Genomic DNA, 21,138 nt, shown 5'->3' with positions numbered 1-21,138 from the left:
TGGAAGCTGGGATGGCCTCATGGAAACAGAGTACTTTATTGTTCTGCCTCTGGACTTATCTAGTTTCCCATGAAGACTTTAGGCAGCAAACCTTTTACAAGACCAGAACCTTGTAACCCAGCAGGACTCTGCAGGGCCTTCCCGGGACAGATCGCTCCCCCATAACCTCGGCTTTAGCTCCTCTCTGAAAATGGTATCTCATGCATATTTCCTGAGTTTTTCAGATGCTAAAAAACCACCACCAAAGGTAAGAAATGAACTACTTGATGATCCGAGAGAGCACGTAGCCCCCAGACCTTCTGGCGCCTGGGGGTTGATAGTGCTGACCGCCCTGTTCGCTCAACATCAACCAATCAGAGAACTGCACGAGCTGATCCCGTACCTGCGACCCTCCTTCCTTATCTGGCCTTTAAATATGCTTTGCTGAAACCTTTGGTGAGTTCGGGGTTTTCGTGGGCATGAGCCACCCCTCCCTGCTTGCTCAGGCCTGCAATAAACCTTTCTCTGCTCCAAACTCTGATGTTTCATCTTGGCCCTCATGGTGCGTCAGGCGCATGAACCTGCCTTCGGTAACAACCTGATCTTCCAACTCAGAATATTTGCCACAGACAGTTAAGCTGGAGAACACACTGAAATTTTGATGTTCCTGGGCCCTCCAGGCTTCTAGAAAGTCATCTATGAAAAAGACTTCCCAAGCTGCCCTGTCAGCTCCGGCTGGGGCTGCAGGGAGCGAGCAAGTCTTCCCTGTCTGGCCTCCTCCCTCCTCCCAGTTCTTTCCTCACTTCCCTGGGGACTGAGGGAATCTGTTGCCTTCTCCCACTTCCTCCCTCTCTTCTTAATTCTCCTGTCCAGTCAGGTGTGGCCCGGTGAGCGTCACAGACCAGTGAGCTCGTATCTTTGGCTCTGCTGTTGTCCTCACCAAAGACTCAACTAAGATGTGCCAGGAAAGAACAACATATATGCATTTGTTTATTTATTGATTAAGAATTTGTTTCCTCCTCATTTCCCAATAAACAAGACAAACTTGTTTATTCCCCCAGTAGATTTCATAAAGACTGGATAATTTTAATAAATTGGGGCAGAAAAAGAGAAATGAGGTTAGTAAAAACCACCTCAGTGTGCTTTACTTCCTTGCTTCAGGTGCTGCAAGTATTACAAACATTTACTTCCAAAAGGTTTCTCAAATCTGCACCTTTCTTTCGTCTTCTGAGTCTTTGCCATTCCCCGTTCCAACAATGGAAGGCTAATTGCCACCTTCTTCCTACCCACAAAGAGAAAGCTTAAGAATTTGGAATTAGCAGGCAGACTGAGGGCAGAGAGGGCGTTTGGTGAAGAGATGATATATATTTTTTTTAAGCGGAGGTATTGAGGGTTGAACCCAGGATCTCATACATGCTAAGCATGGCTCTATCACTGAGCTACAACCCCCCCACCCCCCGCCCCACAGGTAAGGCATTTGGAGTGGCTAATTTGGCCCATATGCACCAACAGCCAAGCTTCACAGAGAGTGTGAGGTCTTGGAGATAGCCAGTGGTTGGCCATGGTAGCCCCTGGTTCTAGCCCTTCTCAGGGCTGCCAATGCTCCCTGTCCTCAAGGGCTGTGAAACTCCTGTGTGCTTCCGGTAACTGCCTCTTTTCTGTCTAAAGTAGCTTGAGTGCATCAGTTCTCTGTTGCTTGCAACTGAAACATCTCTGATGAACACAGTGATCCAGCAGAGGAAATGGGATGGGAGCCAAACAGGAAGCCCCACACAAGTGTTCATGGGTGTAGCAGGAATCAATTATTTGATTACTTGGATAAAGTGCGCCAAGTGGTCCATAAGTAAATGTATCAGAAGCTTTAGAGGAACAAACAGTTTCTCTGTTTTGTGGAACTCCTTTCGTGTATGTTTTAGTGTTCTCTGTTTTACAATCCGTTCTCCGTGAAAGGGGAGAGAAGCCTATTTGTATTGTATTGTATGCTCGCATGCATGTATATGTGGATCCTTGTATCTATATGACATCTTGCCCAGGATGCTGTACAAGTGAGATTCTCAAGGGCCTGGAAAATACTGACCTAGAATAGTTAGGATAGCACCTTTTGCTTTAATTTTTAATGCAGGGAACCTTAACTAAGATTAACATTGTTAATGGCACTGGAGGAGATGTTATCACTTCCTGGAAAACAGCAATGGATCACTTTTGACTACATGAGATTTGAAATATTCATAATGATGAACAAGTATCAGCAAATGAATCTCTTTGATCAAGCTGTGGCCTCATTTTAATCTTTAAATGTCAACATTATTTATTTTATATTTGGTAATTTCTCCCCCCTATGCAATTATTTGGTTGTTAAAGCAAAGGCACGTTTAATTTGGGGTTTTGTAAGGAATTACTAGCAAAGAGGAAAAAGATTCAATATTTGGAGAAACATAGGTTTATAGTCAGTAAATAGAATGTTTATTTTCTTAAGACTCCCATGTGATTATTTTGGGTTTCCCTGGTTTTGCTTTATCTTTGTTAATACTACAATTAAAAACACATTTGGATAAGCAAAGGCTTCCTTCTTTCCAGCTGGTCTGCTACTTCTGCCCGAAGCATTCATGGTTGGCACAGTACGATTACCACCACAACATAATTCATCAACCTGGACAACCTTGAGAGATTTGAAAAACGTAAAGGATTCTAAGGGGTAAATATAAACGTTTAACTCCCACTCACTCACAGAAAAACACAGGGGGCTCCTGTAATGATGGCAAACACCATTTGACAGGATTTTTACTGAGATATCTTCCCAGAACAAAGCTGTATTTTTTTTCCCAACAAAATAACTTCAGAGTTAAAGTAGAAACTTCAGGTATTCATAATATTGTAGGTTGGTATTTACAAGACAGTATTGAAAAAGGCAAAATGTAAATTGTGCATGTGTTATGATTATAGCTTTATAAAATTATATGTATGGTAAAGGACTTTGGTAAAGAAATACAAAAAGATCTTTAAAAATAATAGAGTGATGGGGTTATAAGTAATGTCAGCTTTAAAAAAACTTTTCATGTTACTACAATTTGGACAGTGGTACCTATTTAAAGGGACAGATTTAGGCAAAAGTGTATTCACAGTCAAAGGTTTTAACCACTCTACATGTCACTCAGAATGTTTATAAAATGGAGAAAGCTTATCCCCAAGATCCAATAGTGTGGTAATTAGTGTAGGTATAATATATTTCTGAGGAGGAAGTGGAAATGGGTGGTGGTTCATATCCAGACAGTTGGGAGTGAATCCAGAAGGGCAGGGCAGCCTTGAAATTACTTCATGTCCAGAGATTTCCTACCAATGTTTCAAGTTCTCAACTAGCTAAAAGAGGTTGTTTCTGATTCCAGCAGTTTTCAATAGATTCCAGGAGATTAGTAACGACTTGCTGGAGTGTTTTATTGAGGGCTCTGATGCTGTGTCTAGGTTCAACAGGGGGATACTGAAGTCAACTAGTGATGTCTGCCATGAGCAAGGGAGCAGGGAATGACAGGATGGGAGCTTATTTTTCCTGGCCCTATTTTACATCACATCTGTCCATTTGAAATGGTTGATTTCCGGAACAACTGAGGGCAGAGGGAGATGATTGTAGGTCCCTTTTTCCTGTCCCTTATTCAAGCAAGCTTGGTGCTGAGAAAGTGGGTTTAATAGATATAGTTTCTATTTTTTAGGAGCTTAAACCTAAGCTCTAAAGTATTTAATCAACATATAAAATATATATATGGTATAGGTTAGACAAATAATGAACAAATAGTAAGATACCCACAAAATAAAAATGCATTTACACTATAAGTAAATACTTAGATATTGCTATGAAGAAGGTCACATTGTGCTGGCCATTCCACCACTAGCATGGAGTGAGTAGATTCTGCTCAACCTTGTACAGTGCACAGGAGAGCGACCTCCCCTCCACAAACCACATCAGTCAGACAGAGACTCAGAAATCCTGCTGTTTCATGCTGGGAAGTATAATATGACATGGAGGAGATACATGTAAGGCAAGAGACCCACGCACGTTGCTGTGGGGCCTTGAGTCTCCTGGTCTGAACCTCAGTTCCCTGTTTATTAATAAATGAAGGTATTGGATTATAACACTTTTTCCACTGTGAATGTTATGATTATAGTAAGTACATCCTGGGGCCACTGGACAGCCTTCTTTGAAAGCCATACCCTCAGGGCCATCTGATCCTTACAAGGTCTTATTACTAGATTCTGCTTGGCCACAGCTGAAGGGGAAGATGCCACTCCTAAGCTGGGCCAATTAGATGCTTTCTTTCGGGAATTGGAAATTGGAACTGGCTGGTCCTGGCTGGGCACATAAGCAAGGATGGGGCAATTATTTACAATCAGAAGTTAGAGAAAACACGTACAGAGACAAATGGAGCAGATGTGTGGAAACAAGCAGCCCCGAGAGACCAGGAACCTCAGAGAAACAGTGCGTGTGAAATCAAGTCTTCATGCAAACTTTAGTCCTGATCCTAGTCCCTCAGGGGAGCCAACTGTACTTCATTCATTCATTCACCAAGTACTGGCTGACAGCTTCCTATATTCCAAGTACTATTTTGAGTGCTGGGGTGCATGAGTGAACAAAAGGCACAAAGTCCCTAACATCATAGATTCTTCTACAGGGGAAGACAAGACAATAAACAAACAGATATACTACAAAGCATGAGGGCATAAGAAGGGCTATTAAGAACCATAAATCTGGGCAAGAGGTCAAAGTGATGGATGGTCATGGAAGGCTTCTTTGAGTAATTAACAGTTGAGAAAAGATCTGGGTAATGTGAGCAAACCATCCAAAACATACTGGGGAAGAGCTGCCCAGGCAGAGGGAACAGCTCCCTGCAGTGATCCTTTGACGGGATTGTGCTTGGCGGTTCAAGAGCAGCTAGTTCATACTCCTCCTCGTTCCAAGTCTCGCCCTGCCTCTGAGAGATTTCACTGTGTGGGCACTCCGCCCATCATCCTGCATTCCCAAGTCCCAGACCTCCACTGGTTGAATATTTGCCTCCACTCCTAAACTCCAACATGCCACTTTGACCTCAGGCTCCAAGCTGTTAGCCCTCTCATGACCTTTCTCCCATGACACCCATTTTCCTTCCTGAAGACTCTGAGTTCCTGAAGCCCTCCCTTTCCTTCTGGCCTCTCATCTTGATATTTCACTGATTTCCATCTTTCTCTCACCTAGATTCTTTCAAGCACATGCAGTATGTGTAGTGTTTAAAGTGTGGCCTTTGGAGCCACACTGCCTGTGTTAAAAGCCCAGCCCTACCATTAACATGATCCTCACTTTTCCGGGGGGCATAATAATAGTAAACTTCTCCATTGCTGTATTAAGGATTAAATGAGCTAATGCACACACAGTGCTTAAGGAAAGTAACATGCCACAGAGTAAGCATTTGAGAAATATGATAATTTTGATAGTATTATTTGTTGCTCTTCCTGCAACAATTTGAACTTCTGTGACTTAAGTTCTCCCTCTTTGAATCTTCTCTGCAAATCTCCGTCTCTGGCTCAATCTAATCATCTACTGTCTCTGCTTTTATTCTTTGGCAGCTGAGGTCTCCTGACAAAAAAACTACCTGACCATGCACGCTGATGCTGCTATAAACTTAGAGCTTCCAGACTCTGCTTGGGCCACCACCCAGCTTTACATGGGTCTTTACACGGGTCTGGTTGGTTTTCTCACTCATTCCCCCATTAGCTATTCTAAACCTTTGTCCTTCTTTTCTGTTCCCCAAGATGCTGACCCTTTCACCCTTGCTTGACAGTTCCAACGTGATCTTCCTAAACACAGCTAAAAAGGTAATTATTTTCTCACATCCTTCTCTTCAAACCCCAAGGAAGAGCTCCTCTACTTCCTGTCTCAGACTAGTTATCTACCTATGTCCTAGATAACTTCCCTTCTCATCCCTTTGGAAACCCATATCTACCAACGATCTGTTTTTTCTCTCATTTATTTCAGGCCCCAAACATGCTCAACTCTCTCCAAACAAACAGCAAAGCACGGTTAACACCCCTGTGAACTCCGACCCTCTCTATCTGTTGTCCCACCACCTTTCATCTACAGCTAAATTTCGTTGGCCTTGACAAATGTCCCCTGCGGCAAAACTGATCTTGGCTGAGAACCACTGATGAGAAGATAAGATGATATAAATTAGAGTGCCGAGTGTGTAACTAGAGTAACTCAATGCTGCAAAAGTTCTAAGAAGGGAAGCCTCCAGTGGCCTCCAGTCCCTTTCACCTGTTTACTGCATTTTTCTTGCCAAACCAACACCCAAAACCCACTTCCTTGGCAGACAACAAGCATAGCTTGTCTGTACTTCTCCACCCTTCCTTCTGTCACCCCTCAGCTCCCTGCAATCTGACTTTGTCCTCCAATTTCTTGAAACTTCTCTGCAATGTCTTTCTTCCTAATTGCCAAATCCAGTGGACATTTCCTTTCCTGCCTTGATTGCTTGAATTCTCCCCAGCACTTTTATGCTATTGACCATGACTTTTGCCTTGAAACTCTTGCTTTGGCTTCCAAAATGCCACTTTTTGGTTCTCCTCCCACTTTTCATGTAGTGTCTTCATTACCTCGGTTGCTAGCATCCTTTCCCTTTAAATCTCAGTATTCCTCAGGCAGAATCCCCTTCTTACTGCCACTCTTTCCCTGGTGTCCTCTATTCTGATGACTTTAGCAGGCACCCCCACGTTGGTCACTCCTCAGTCTACTCTGTAGTGCAGACCTGTCCTGGGCTCCAGGAGGCACTGCCTGCAGTGTCCTGGGCCTTTCCTACTGCATTCCAGTGCAACACACAATCAGCAAGTCTATTCTTTTTCGTTTTTGTTTGTTTGTTTTTTGTTTTTTATAATCATTAAAAATAAGCAAACATATATTGTAACATGTATTCCATTATGTATAACACATGTATATTCCATATTTTGTTTACCCATGCATCCACTGATGGGCACTTGGGCTGTTTCTACCTTTTGGCTATTTCGAACAAGAGTCCAAGTTTTGTTTTAACACCTTTTTTTCCTAATCTTTTGGGCAAATACCTAGGAATAGAATTACTGGGTCACATGGTAATTCTATGTTTACCCTGTTAAGGGAACATCAAACTGTTCTCCACAGCAGCTGCGCATTAAGCAAGGCTATTCTTATCTTTCAGCAGTTCTTTCTTGTGTCTCATTGGCTACCAGGTTCTTGAAGATATTGATCCTTTCCATTTTTCCTTTCAATGATCTGAACATAGCACAGTGCCTAGCACCTGGTAACTGGTGTCTGGTAACAGTCTTTTTTTTTTTTTTTTTTTAAGCATAATGGATTTTATTTGTATTTAGCAGACAATTTTCCCCCATTATTATTATTTTTTAATTGAAGTATAGTTGATTTACAATGTTGTCGTAGTTTCTGGTGTACAGCATGGTAACTGTCTTTTGAGCAAGGAATGAACGTGCTTGTCCTTTTTCCCTAGTATTGGCAGTGGATTTGCCTACTCACGTCTAAAATAGAACTCTTTTTGTTATCCCCAAATTTCTACTCTTGAAGTCTTCTTCTCAGTGAAAAGTAACATTATCTGCTCAACTGCTCGCTGTCATAATCAGAGTCATTATGATCTTCCCTTTCTCTCATCTTCCATACCTAATCGATGAGCAAGTTACGTTAGCTTTGCTTCAAGCCAGGTCCTGAATTTCACTGTCTGTCACCACCTCTAGAACTACCACCTTGTCTAAGAAACCATCATCCCTTACCTGTCCAACTGCTACAAACTTCTGTTTTTTCTGCTTTTGCTACTGTCCCCCTACATTTCATAAGATCTCTCCAAAACGTTCATTAGGTTATCTCATTCCCCTCTGTAAAATGCTCCATGACTTCACTACACTTGGATACAGTCTAAAATCTTCCAAGGTACAGCATCACTTGGCCCCTTCCAACTTCTCCGACCCCACCTCCAAATCCAAATCTGATCCCCATCCTCAACTCCCTTATATGCTCTAGCAAGAGTTATTTCTGCTGTTTCTCAAACCACCTAGCTTATTATTCAGGCTCACACCTTACACACTGGCTGTTCCCTCTGCCTGGAATGTTCTCACCCCAAATTCTGACACGGCTAGCTCCTTCTCAACCTTCAAATCTCTGCTCAATGTCTCTTCATTAGAGAGTCATTCTATGAAAATGCCCCCTCCAGCCTTTCTCTAACCCCCAGTCTGTTTTACTTTCCTCAAAGCACTGTCTAAATTTGTATTAATTACTTTACAAATTAATTTGCTTTACTACTATAATATAAGCTTCATGAAGACAGGGATGTTTTCCCCTTCCCTGGCTGCTGTTGCATCTCCACTGTATAGAATATGAACAGACCCACAGTAAACACTCAGCAAATATTTGCTGGGATAATTTGATCCCAATGTCCAAAGGGATATCTTTAGTCATTGATAAAGGTAAAGGTTATCGGGTCTATGAGATAGAATTTCACTAAGAGAAGACAATTTTCTTAGATGGGAACCGGCACCAACCTCTACAACCTGTACTCCTGTTAGCTACTGACAAGGACTCTCTCCATGACCAAACTGAAGTCATATAAATGCCCCTGCTGGTTTTGATGTGAAGTTCAGTCTCTCTCCTATTGCAAGTCTTGATCGCTACTGATATAGTCTTGAATAAAATCTTCTTTGTCATCTGTAACAAGTGTCCAGTACAATTTCTCTTTAACACGAGAAACCAAGTATTTACCTACTGGGCTGGCATAATTCCATCTAATGAATTTTCATTGTTCCCCACAGAACTTTTTTTTTTTTTTTTTTTTTTTTTTGCAGTGGGAAGAGTCAAAGAGAGGCATTTCTTGTCCCCATGACTGAAGAATATGGTTTCTCTAGAATATAGGGGAAAAGTCAAGAAGAATAAAGGCTACCTGATTTTTTTAAATCACCTTTATAGTGGCTATTACTTATTCATTTTGTCACATTTATTTTCAATTGTTCTTGTGGTGACACTTTAATGAATGCAATGCTCAATTCAAAATGACACTCCGAACTTCCTAAACAAAAACATGTTCAGTATATAAAGAACTGTCGTTCCTCTCCCATCCCCTGCCACATAATCGACACCATTCACATGCTTCCACTTCTGCCTTTGCGCTGACTTGAGATTATATGATCGTACCTGCAACATCAAACTCAATTTCCAGTGTGACCTTGCTTGTGATTGAAGAGTCACGGAGGAGCTGATTGGCTTCCTCGAAGGTGCTGTCTTCAGTTGGAATTCCATTAATGGCCATCACTCTGTCTCCAATCTGCAGCACCCCACATCTAAATTTAGAACCACATCTTAGAAGTTGTAGACAGAGTAAATAATTATCAAGTTGACGTCGCCAAGATTCTTGCAAAATAGCATTTGGTCTTGTGTGTTCAACACTGTGGGCATCCTATTAGGTCAACTGCAATGCCCTACATTCTTTTTTTTTATTGCAGTAGAGTTGATTTACAATATTGTGTTAGTTTCAGGTGTGCAGCGAAGTGATTCACTTACACACAATGTACAACATTCTTGTGTTTCATGGCTACACATGTGAGCCAGGGAATCCTGAAGTATCCCAGAGAAGTAATTAATAATTCAGCACCATACTGTTATAATCTGATCTGAACCAATATACAGTAATGATCCAATATACAGTAATGATGAATGTGCATTCCCCCTTGGCAGGGCAATTACTATGAAGTCTGGACTTCAGAGATTTTTTTTTCATGGATGTTTTTCCTTTTTAATTAATTTGCCTCTAGTCCCTGACAGACAAAAATCTGCTAAAGGCACCCATGCTTGCAATCCTTCTCAAACCTGATTAAGAACATAAAATGTTATTGTCAGAACAGAATGTTCACCACGTCTCGCGTTTCCTGCATTGAGCTCTGTTCCATAATTTATTAGCTGTTCAAAGACAGCCAGCAAGAAATGCAGAGCAGAAAACGATGCTGTGAAAGAAAGTGGCTCACCTCTCTGCCGGGCTGTCAGCTTCAATATAGGAAATCAGAGGTGGAGAGGAGAGTGTCTCTGTGGCAAACACACTGCCCTGCAGTTGAATCCCAAATCCTGTGACAGGATCTGCCGTCAGCACAACCTCGGTGGTTTCTGTGTGAACAACCTGCCCAGCCAAGCCCACTGTGCTAGAGGCTAAAGACACTAGAGGAACAAACACAAAAAAGAATGACTTTAGATTAGAGCAAGCACCAGGAAGGCCAGCACGTCTGAAATAGATCGTGTTTCTGAAAACAAAAGACAAAAAAACAAAACAAAACCAAACCCCACAACTCACTGGCAATAATGGGACGTGAGATTTTGCTCTTTAAGCAAAAAGTTTAGCCAGAGCTGAGCAGGATAAACGAATCTCCCAATATGCGTCACATTTAAGTCACAGCACCAGTGTCGCCCCCTCCTCACACCTACCCCTCTATCAGGGACAGTTCTGGGAGCTACCGGAACAGAACGGTCTTGGGGTCAGGTACCCGGGGTCCAGTCCTGGCTCGACCATCAAGCAACCACCTGGGTGACCTTGGGGTAAGTCATTAACCTCCTTCTTATCGAGGAGAAAGGGGATTGGGCTAACTGGTCTAATCCTCCTCCTCCACTTTAGCCATTTGTACCTAAGTTTCAAGCTTTTTACAAACAACCTGCCCTTCAGCTTTGAAGAAGCAGTTCACCTAAGTGTGTGCGGCTCCTGGGTGGTGAGGACGTGCTGGTCGTCAGCCTTACCCTAGTGCTGGGCTTGTGCGACGGAGGCGTTTAAACTCTACAGGCCTCCTACCCCCAAATCTGGTCTCCTCAGTCCTTGTTCTTTCCCACTGGGTCTCCAGCCTATGTTGTCATCTCTTATTTCATTCATTCCTCTGATATTCATCCCAGCCCCCAGGCACACAGCTCTGTCTTGATCCCATTCCCAACCTGGGTCCTGAAAAGGCATCCTCCTGGCCTCTCAGTGCTGCCCACTGGGTCCTGTGCTTCCTCTGCTCTCTGTGAGCAGCTCTCTGCCTGTGGGGTCCTGTGCTAGACTGCTGTTTCCTCCAAAAAAGGTCTTCTGGCCTCCTTACTTAAACTGAAACCTGATGACACCATACCCCTCAGGACCCTCTCCAACCAGACGCTCTTTTTCCTCACTCCCCCTGTGCCGGGCAAGGAGAGATGGGTTTATAATGCTCTTCGCTCCCCATACGCAGTGCTGTTTACTTCAAACCACTCCTACCAGAAGTTCCACATTCTGTACTTATTTCTGCTTTGTCTCATCTGCAAACCCATAGTTTTCTACTCTTAGAAAATCCTCGCTCTTTTCTCACTGACTTAAGGACTTGGCTCCTCACTTACTTCCTCTAACCTGCAGCCCTTCCTTGTCCTCAGCACCTCTGACATCACGGCCACGATCTCCTAACACGCTGGCGAGATGGTTCTTCAGCTCCCTCCATGCCAGTCACTAGCCATCCCATCCTCCACCTCCCTGAGAGCAGAGCCCTATGCTGGACCCCATCTTCCTTCACAATGGTGAGAGCCTCCAGATCTCAGTATCCAAATCCCCCTTACTGATCGCGTATCCTTATCAGCCATCTTCCCCAGTCCCCGCGATCTAACTTTCTCCTCTTTATGACTCCCAGTCCCATTTTCTCTCACTTGTCTCCTAGTCTAACAGCTTTCAAACAATATTTTTAGCAACAGATCCCTCCCCACCACCACACACCCTTCATATGAAGGCATGTAAAGGAGGCCCTTATGTTCCAGATAAAAACAGCTACTGCAGATACTGAGGTAGAAATAGGGAACCCCAGACGCCTCTGCCCCCGTCACGTGAGAATCTAGTGAACCCCGTTTGCAAGCCGTCTTCACTCATTGCTTGTCTAGCATCATTTCCCTCTACCTCCACCTGGAAACTCTGGTGACCGTTTCAGTGATGCATCTGTTAGTATTCTTAAACCTCACGTGACTTCCTATTCTCCAATACACTGTACTCTTTTCGTAATGGCTAGTTCATTCCGCTGCTGCTCCTGAGTTGCTGAAGGGTGCTACGGAAAGTCATGACAAATTCACATGATTCTCTAGGGGGCCCTGGAATCTTTTGTGGTGTAATATTTTGGCATCTTATTTGATTCCTCATAGGATTTCTCAAAAACAGTTCTATCCTTTTAAGGGTCAAACTTTACTCTTACTTAATTTCCTACAAGACTGAAAAGATCCAGCCACTTGACAAGAGTTCCTTAAACAACATTCTTCCTCTCAACCTCAGTTTCTCTGTATCTTCATCTGCTCTCCTTTTCCCCTCTCCTGTTTTAGGAGGATGTATCCTTTTCATCTCAAGGCTAACTCTTCCTTTCTGTATTTTTGGTACTATCTCTTTCCACTCCCTCTGTGATTTTGTGCCATAAAACATCTCTCTCGATATTTTGTCCAACTTTCCTACTCACTCCACTAGCTGTCTGACCTTTCTCTATAGATTTGTATGGATTCCCAAACTACCTAAAATTTGGCTTCTCCCTTCACCCTTTACTGTAACCATTCTCATGGGTGACTTCCTGATTGCCAAAATCAATGGCTTCATTCGCTCTAAACAGTCTGCGGCAACTGGCTTTGGGAACCACCGCTTTCTAGTTTCTCTCTCGGTTTTGATGAAGCTTTGTTCTTAGTTTACATTTTCAGCTGCTACCAGCTCCTTTGTCTTGGTCTACACTCCAAACATAGAGCTGACCGTGGCTGTGTCCTAAGCCTTTTCTACTCTCATTCTTCCCCCGTTCACTTCCAACGCCACCTATCATATGACCTCTTGTGTACCTTCTCACGTCTACCTCTCTGGTTTCTCACAGGAGACAGTGATGAATTTTCTTGATGTCCCACCCACAAAGATATCTCAGTGACTCGTCACACTCAGCATCTTCAAACTGAGCTAACCATCTTCTCTTTCTCATTGCCACCCCTATTCCTATGAATGGGATCATTGTGTTTATGATCCTCTAGGCTTGACATCTCAAAGTAGCCTTTGATTCACAACTCCTCACAGCCGCAAATTCAATCAATTGCTAAGTTCTTTCAGGATGATCACTAAAATATATCTTGTATAACCCTCTTCCCCCTTCTTATTGCCAATGCCTTAATTCAGCCTTTCATTACTTTCATTACATTCAATTTATTATTCCAATTATGCTAATACATATGTTTCTGGGCCCTTTCATGTCCAGTGCTTTTTACGTATTATTGCCAGATTCACTTTCTCGTTATGATGAGGCCCCAACCTATCTGCTCCCCTAGAGTGGAACCTCATCTTTGCTAGGAGATATTATTATCCAGGCTTCCAACCAGCGTCCTCACCTCTTGTCTTACACTAACAGCCTCCAAATTGCTACCAGAGTGGCTTTTCTAATATGCAAAGGTCACCTCCCCATTTAGAACTTTTTTAATGGCTCCCTCTTTCCTACTGAACAAACTCCAATCTAGCAGAGTATGCAGGATCCTTCTGAAGTTCACTTTCTCCTGCCTGTCCAGTCTCATGTGCCTCTGTGCTCGGTTCCTGAGCTGTGTTCTCCAGGTCCGCTATTGTACCTCTGTGCCTTCATACCTGCGGTGCCCTCTGCCTCGTTAGCCCTTCCCCAGGGTTTTCAATGTCCCTTTCCCCACCTTATCGAGATGGAATTAGTTACTTACTTTTCTGTATTTCCACATTTCTAATACATGGTCCTGTTTCAGCATTTATCAGGTTTGTGTTTGCCTGCCTGTCTCTCCACTTAACCCTGAGTTCTTTAAAACTGGGACCAGATCTTTTCCTCTCTGAAATCCCAGCACCTGGAATATTCAATGGATGCTAAATACATGAGCAATGAATACATTCTCGTTTTTGGAACTAACACTTGATATAGATTCTGAAATTAGATGTTGTTAAGGAACTAGACGTTGTTCTTCAGGCCCCCAGGTTTTCTATCACATAGATCATTCTAGCGTTGAAGCTGACATGGCAGAGGATGGTGAAGTGGATCACTTGTCCAGGGGGAGTAAGGAAAATCTACTTCTGAAGAAGCACCGCCACTGTGCTTTCCCAGAAGGATTAAGGTCACTGAGGTTAAAGCAGCCTGCATGAGGGGGTGAAGGTAGCCTCCTGTCCTAAGCTTTTTACAGATGGTGGCCTCCAGTTCCAAGACCTGACACATGAACTATCACATACTAACTCAGATCGTGTTTTCTATTGTGACTTTACTGATACCAACTGTACTTTGATTGCTCTCTAGGTCATACACTTTGTTGTTGCTGGTACAAAACCAGTAGAAAATACCATTTCCTGTCAGTAAGGATCTGGAGAGTTGTAATTCCTTCCAGTTAGTACACATAGGAGGCAGGAATATAATATTGGAACATCACCTGTTTGACAGATGACTGCCACTCTTCTTCACAGTGAAACTTTTTGAACTTCAACAGGAATAATTTACTTTCTATGAATCTTTCTACAGATTCACATTAATATTCTTTTCCATTGGTGATTCCAATTTGATATAGATTTTTGGACTACTTAATTGGAGTTAAGAATTATTTTTGAATATTAAGTAGGCTGATTACCCTCTCCACTAAGAAAGAATCAAGAAGGAATAAACCAACTTACTAGTACCAGGAGGGAATAGTTTAGATACAGTGAGAAGACCCTCTCAAAGAAGAAGCTTGCTCCATTTTTCTGGAACAGTTAAAGAAGATAGGTGAGAAATTTCATTCTCTAGAAGGTTTTAAAAGTAGGAATAAAGTATTAATTCACTATTGGTATTACTAGTCTATAAATTCTATCTGGAGGCAAGTTGAGGTGAGAGAAATTATTAACACATTTAACTTAGAATTAAAAATGTATTAAATATTGCTTTTATAATTTTATGACGAATATAAGATTATATTTAAAAAGTCTAGGATTTTACCACGAACTCTGAAAGTCTTCTGACATACTAGAATCTGTTCTTAGAAACAGTAAAATTTCATTTGAAATTGCAAATACTGAATACTCACACACGTTAAAATCTTGAAAATTACCACCAGATATGAAAAAGATAAACCGCAGATTTAAAGATGATGGGCCAGAAGGAAAAACCACCAGTATTACTTGGAGGAGAACACGATGAGCTTGATTATCCTGCCTCATTCATGTGTGTGGTAGACCAGCAGAAGGAAATAAAAGTGATCTATGAAATATAACCTTGTAGTTTAAAAGTCTGTATGATGAATCCCCTCAGGAGCAGATACTTCTGCAAGGTCCTGGCTCTGGCCTGAGGAGTGCCCCGTTCTGCTCACAGGCGAGGATGGAAAGACTAACTGCTGACATGCTGTGTCTGAGTACTGCTAACTGGCGTGCGCCCAGGCTGTGCTCAGGATTCACATCTGCTCTGTCCTGTTTCCACTCCCATTTGGAGGCATCTGCAGAAAAATGGCCCTATGTTTTTGTCAATTCTTGTTTTTTCCTACTGTAAGGAAGGGAGAGGAACCAACGACAACTTGTTAGCTCCTAAAGTTTAAAAATCTGCCAAATGTTTCCTTAATTTAGACAGCTGTGAGGTTTACTGTCAGATATGAAAAGCATTTAAAAAGTATAGAGAGAAATGGACCTCAAAGACTTATTAATATGCTGTGTTTGCCATGATTTGATCCTTTCATCTAAGACCTGTCTCTCATTAAAGTGTTCCACATTAGAGTCTACCTGCTGTGGCCCCAACACACTGTGCATTACATGTTTCGGTTCAGGAGACAGTGGGAGCGGCCAGCAGCTCCCTTCTCCAAATTGCGGGATCCAAATGGCGTGAGGGGGCAGCCCTTGAGCTGTCCCCTGCCAGGGCTCCATGCATGGTCATTTATAAAAAGCTTACCGTGGTGGGGAGAGTATAGCTCAGTGGTAGAATATGTGCTTAGCATGCAAGGGGTCCTGGGTTCAATCCCCAGTACCTCCACTGAAAAAAAAAAAAAAAGCTTACCACGGGCTGCCTTTGTCTTCCATTCTTTTTTCAGGGGTCGGTGGAAGGGACAAAAATTGTTAGGTTTTTTCATTCTCTTCCTTTCAGCTCTTTTCAGTGTTGCCCTCGCTAGCTGTACATGAGGACCACAGAAGAGGCAAAGCTCATTCTGGGAATGTGTTCTAACTTCTACCCGTGGCTGCAATCCAGACAGACTGGGAACAGGCAAGAGTCTGCCCTGGCTCTGTGCACAGGAGCAGGAAGCAGGGGGGACCAGCCAGATCCGCTGCTCAGTCATGCAGTCATGCCCCGCCACCATAGGGGATGAGGGGGTTCCAGAAGGGGCCCTGGTCTCCATGGCAGAAAAAGGGGCAGATCAGGCTGCGGGGGAAAGGTCAGTGAGATTCTGGAAGAGGTGACAAGAGGGTTCCCTCTGTGACACGGCTCTGCTACCCTCCCAGGGCTTTGTGACACTCCTGAAAACCCAGTGCTGGGGTATGTACCATGCTCCCTGTGACACAAACATGGCACCTCCCTCATCTAATCCTTGTGACATGTTGTTACAGACTTCCTATATCTCCAGCCTTGGTCAATGACACAGAATGTCTTAAAATTTATGTGAGACGATTTCATTCTTTCCCATGTCCTTCCTTTGCACTAGAAACATATGCAAGAATTTTTTCTGTTTTGTAGGCTCTGGCCTCAACTCATCACCAATACAGCAAAGAGATTTTTTTATATTTGTTGTGACTTTGCTGTGATTCACCACCCATACAAATGGCCTGGTTGCTATAGAAACATAAGTACTAGAAAGAGGGCAGCAAATGGTGGCACAGAATAAAGAAATGAAGTGGTGGAAATAAACCACGGCAGAGAGAGTGGCAATAAAGGTTTTATTACCAGTTATTTGGGAAACCTTTATGTCTAATGTGACCATACCAGGCTTAAGCAAGCAAACAAACAAACAAACAATTCAAAACCTCCAAAAGCTAAACCCTCAGTTTTTTCCTGACTTTGGAGAACTATTTTTTAGGTCTTTCTGAAGTGAGCAAAAATGTGTATAGGTTTTTGGACCTCACTGTTCAATTAAAATATAAATTGATCTTCTGAGTCACGTTTACAAATTCTGGTAGGTATATGGTCAGTGGAACCCTAGTGGCTAATGTCCACAGCAAACACAAGTAGCAAGAATTTTCTAGAACCAAGTTTCTCTTATATTTCTACTATGTGGGAGAGTAACGTGCTGATTTAAGAGAGAATTTATGAGTTGGTTACGGGTATCGGTGACAGCGCGGCCTCAGCTTTGTTTCCTACTACAAAATTCAGGACGCATAAACATCAACCTGAGACAGCCAAACGGATCATCACTTGTAGTTGCTCATGTCCCCGACCAGCACGGCAGCCTTACCTAACACAAACAAACGGTTCGCCATCCAAGCAGGAGTACAAACGTGAATGCATTTGTTTTAATTGCTCTTCCCTGCTGAGGGCTGCTAGCCTGTCCCCTCTCAGGAGGCAGTGCTGCACGTGATTTTGCATAACAGATTTCATATACAAATGTTCAGCACGAATCCCGAGGCCTTAGATGCAAGACTCAACCTACGTATTCTGCCGAAGTGTAACCACTGTGGAAAACGCCTGAGTTCGAGCCCAGTGTTAACAGATGACACGTGACAACTCAGAGTCAGGCATGATAATAGCAAACACTTGTACTATTCAAAACAGCTAACAATTAAACAGTGCTTACTGTTTACTTAATGCTATCAAGTACTGGTCTAGCATGTATATGCTATATGTAGTATATATATAATTACAGTACTTATTTCCATTGGGTAATTGTGAAGATTATATGAGACTACATCATTATTCACATATATATATGAATATGTAGTCTAGAGTGTGTTTCTTCTCCTGTTTGTCCCTTTTGGTGGTAAGAATATACATACATTTTCATATAATCTTCACAATTCACCAATGAGGTAAACTATAATTACCCCCACTTTGTAGCTAAGAAAGCCAAGGTATAGAATCCTTAAGAAACTTGCTCAAGGTCCCATAGCTAGAAAGTGATGACACTGGGGTGAGAGCCCACACAGGCTGGTTCCAGAGTCTGTGCTCATAACCAGTTCACTATGCTGCCTTCAATCAATTTCTCCCAAGAGTAAATAATTTACTCTCTAGTGTCAGCTAAGAAATACATGACACTCTAGAAGGTCCTTGTTCTTTTGACTACTCAAGCTTCCTTCCATTTACATGGACTGAAGATGACAAATCTCCTTATATCTGAAGGGATATGCATGTCAAAATCCTGAATACACCATAATGGTGGTATGCGATGGTTTTCTTTGTAAGGAAACCTTCAGGTTCCTGTAACATGAAGGGACCCTTTCCCAGTGTGGGTGATGGCTGGTCTCCCACACTAATGGTGGCACTGGTGGAACTGGCGACAGATCCACCTGTGAAGATGAATCTCTGGCGAACAAGCTGCAGAGCCAACAGGTCCAACCACCCCTTCTCACAAGAACATTTTCTCCTTAATACCAGCCTCGGAGTACCTGGGTTTTGTTCTGTTCATGTAACTTAAGAGTGTTCCTTACTGTATCCCCACGGTAAGCACAGGAGAGACCCCATCTTCTTTTAGCTTCTTTCCGGGAAACGGCTTCTTCCCAAAACAAGAAATACACCGCTCTACACTATGATTAGGTCTGGTTGGAAAGATAGGTGTTCTCTTTCTTCAAAACTTATGTGATTATGATGAGAGATTATGATTTGCTCTCCCACCCCCACAAAAGAAAAATCTAGCAGTGATGTGTGCTTCTTCCCCTTTTCCCTAAGGCATCCAACCACCCTTTTCTTTAGATGTACAACCAGCTATCCAGAAGCAAGTAGCCAACCACATCTTCCTAGTATTGCCTAGTCTGTAATGCACTTGGCTGCCCCAGAAGATTGTATTTCTAAGAATCATGGTCGAAATTCCTAGATTCTAGGATGCTTGTTGTAAAGATGAGCAATCTTCCTGAGGCTGGAGTGGGCCACAGAAACACATGTTAGACTAGTGATTTTCAGTAGGGTAGGTTTCAGGGGAAAGCATTAGAATCTTGGGGAATGAGATATAGTCTGAAAAGACCCATTTTCAAGGGGAATGAGATACAGTTTGAGGAGACACGTTCAAACTTACCATTGCCTTTTTTGCAGGGGGAGGTTCATGAAATATAATTTAATATTAAATTTATAATAATATTAAACAAATGCATGGGATTCTTATACTTATCAAAAGCAGTACCTAGTTTTCAAAAAAAAAAAAATTGCTTTAGAGTGAATAAGAAACTAAGAACAAAGGTTTCATGTCCAAATGTACCCAAAATATAAGGAAGGAGTCTTAGAGAAAAAAAATCACATCTTTGGTTATTTTATCAGATCAAAAGAGCAGGAAAAAAATCTCAATGAAAAAGTTGCAGGTAAAGGTAGTATGAACAAACCAATTCAATCTAAAATTGTATTTGGTGCAAGCATTATCACGCAGATAATGGATATCACTTCAATGGTCTTCAGCACATGGCAGCGGCTGTGAGCTACTTAGCGTCTACCTGATCATTTGGGCCCCCTAAAACATTCTTCCCATTTGATTCATTATATCAAAGACTCCAACACACCCACCTGCCAAATGACATTGGCTAACATTTCACTTACATGAGCTTTTGAAGTCCTTCTTTTTCAGTCTCCTCCTCATCATGGTTCCACGCGGGCTAGTGGAGTAGAGGCTTCGAGGTAAAGTCCCCATGTTCAGGGAACTCAGGCTGTATGCACTCATGGAGGTAGGAGAGAAGGATGAAGACACCAGAGCTGCTGTAAGAGAGCGAAGACTTGGCATAGAGCATTCGCAGGTGGGGTGTGAGCCTGCCACACCTGCCAGCCAGTAACAATCCAGAAAGACAGACAGGATGAACAGCCATGGCTAGTAAGTACCCCAACCAGTCAGAGGCCAGGTGTCAGCAGCCATGGAGACCACGCTTTAGAATCTGAGTTAAAAGTGCCCAGAAATGCTTGAGAAGCAGCATGATCCTTATAAATACCAAGGAACAGAGAGGCTCTAGGAATTTTGCTTTAGACAAAAAAAGTAAACATTAGGTTTCTCCACAGGCAACTTGATGCATCAGATACGTAATCTCATTTTCACAGATATTTTCTGACATGAATTTCACAAGTGGTTCCACATACACAAAGAAGATCTGATAACACTGTACTCCCTATAATATTCTGCAGTGTTATTTCAAGACCCCACATAAAGCATTCTGAACATTTACATCCCTTCCTAACAACAAATGCTTTTGGATGGAAAAGAAAAACTTACTAGACATCAGAAATGTTAAGTTGCTAGTACAAAAAAAAAAAAAAAAAAAGAAAAGAAAAAGAAAAAGAAAGCACACAACGCCCCATGAAGCCAAATACGGTATGAATCAAATAAAGAAGGAGTGAGAAGAATATAATTAAACAAAAGAGCAGGAGGAGAAAGCCTGGAACATTACGAGGGCTGTTTGGAGGAGGCGCTTTCGGGAAAGTCAGGGCGGGCGCTCTGCAATGGTCAGGGTGGTACGTGTTATAGTGATGGTAGGTGTGAAGGCTGTAGTGGCCGCTGGCCCAGGAATCCCAGGTAAGTTGCCTGTCGCTCCTCTGAATTTTCACTGCCCATATGATGTGATGATGAGAAATCAGAAAACAAACAAACAAACAAAGAACCAAAAAAAGGAAAAAGTAACTGAATTGCACAAATAAAAAGCATAACAACAACAAAAAATAAAAGCTGCTTGCAAAAAAAAAAAAAAAAAATACTGGCTTTGCCCTTCTCTCAGAGGTCAGCAAAACCAATGATTAACATCAGGGATGGAAACTTTTCATCTTCCCAAGAAGAACGCATATTTCTCCCCAGCCCATTTGGTCTCCTTTTAAGATGACGATTGAATCAGTCCCTAATCTCCCCCTGTGTTTCACAGCAGAGATTAAAAAAAATTTTTTTTTAACTTAAAAGTCACCCCCACAAAGATCTATGGCACAAGATTAGTAATTAAAGATTTGCAAATCTTGGTCAGTTAGTATCACTTGTTTTGAGAAAAAGAAAAGATCAGTAAATCACACTGGCTCCTGATTCAAGTCCCACGTCACGATTTACTGCTCTGACGTTTTAATTACACTATTATT

General features: G+C 42.4%; 1 protein-coding gene across 8 annotated transcripts in view; it reads right to left on the bottom strand.

Annotated features, from left to right (window-relative positions):
• GRIP1 (glutamate receptor interacting protein 1) overlaps window positions 1–21,138 on the bottom strand; it is a 612,763-nt gene that overhangs the window by 79,619 nt on the left and 512,006 nt on the right. For 4 of the 8 annotated variants that reach the window (XM_031462799.2, XM_064491721.1, XM_064491717.1 and 1 more), the window contains 4 exons: window positions 20,469–20,624; window positions 19,633–19,788; window positions 9,991–10,177; window positions 9,164–9,309 (listed from right to left, as the gene is read on the bottom strand). In XM_031462799.2, the coding sequence (XP_031318659.1) occupies window positions 9,164–9,309; window positions 9,991–10,177; window positions 19,633–19,788; window positions 20,469–20,624 (645 nt within the window). The remainder of the gene's footprint in view (window positions 1–9,163; window positions 9,310–9,990; window positions 10,178–19,632; window positions 19,789–20,468; window positions 20,625–21,138) is intronic. The other 4 variants (XM_064491720.1, XM_064491723.1, XM_064491722.1 and 1 more) reach the window with 2 other exon arrangements.

The sequence above is a fragment of the Camelus dromedarius genome, chromosome 11, assembly GCF_036321535.1.
Source record: "Camelus dromedarius isolate mCamDro1 chromosome 11, mCamDro1.pat, whole genome shotgun sequence".
Taxonomy (NCBI): domain Eukaryota; kingdom Metazoa; phylum Chordata; class Mammalia; order Artiodactyla; family Camelidae; genus Camelus; species Camelus dromedarius.
This window is presented reverse-complemented; position numbering and strand designations above follow the sequence as displayed.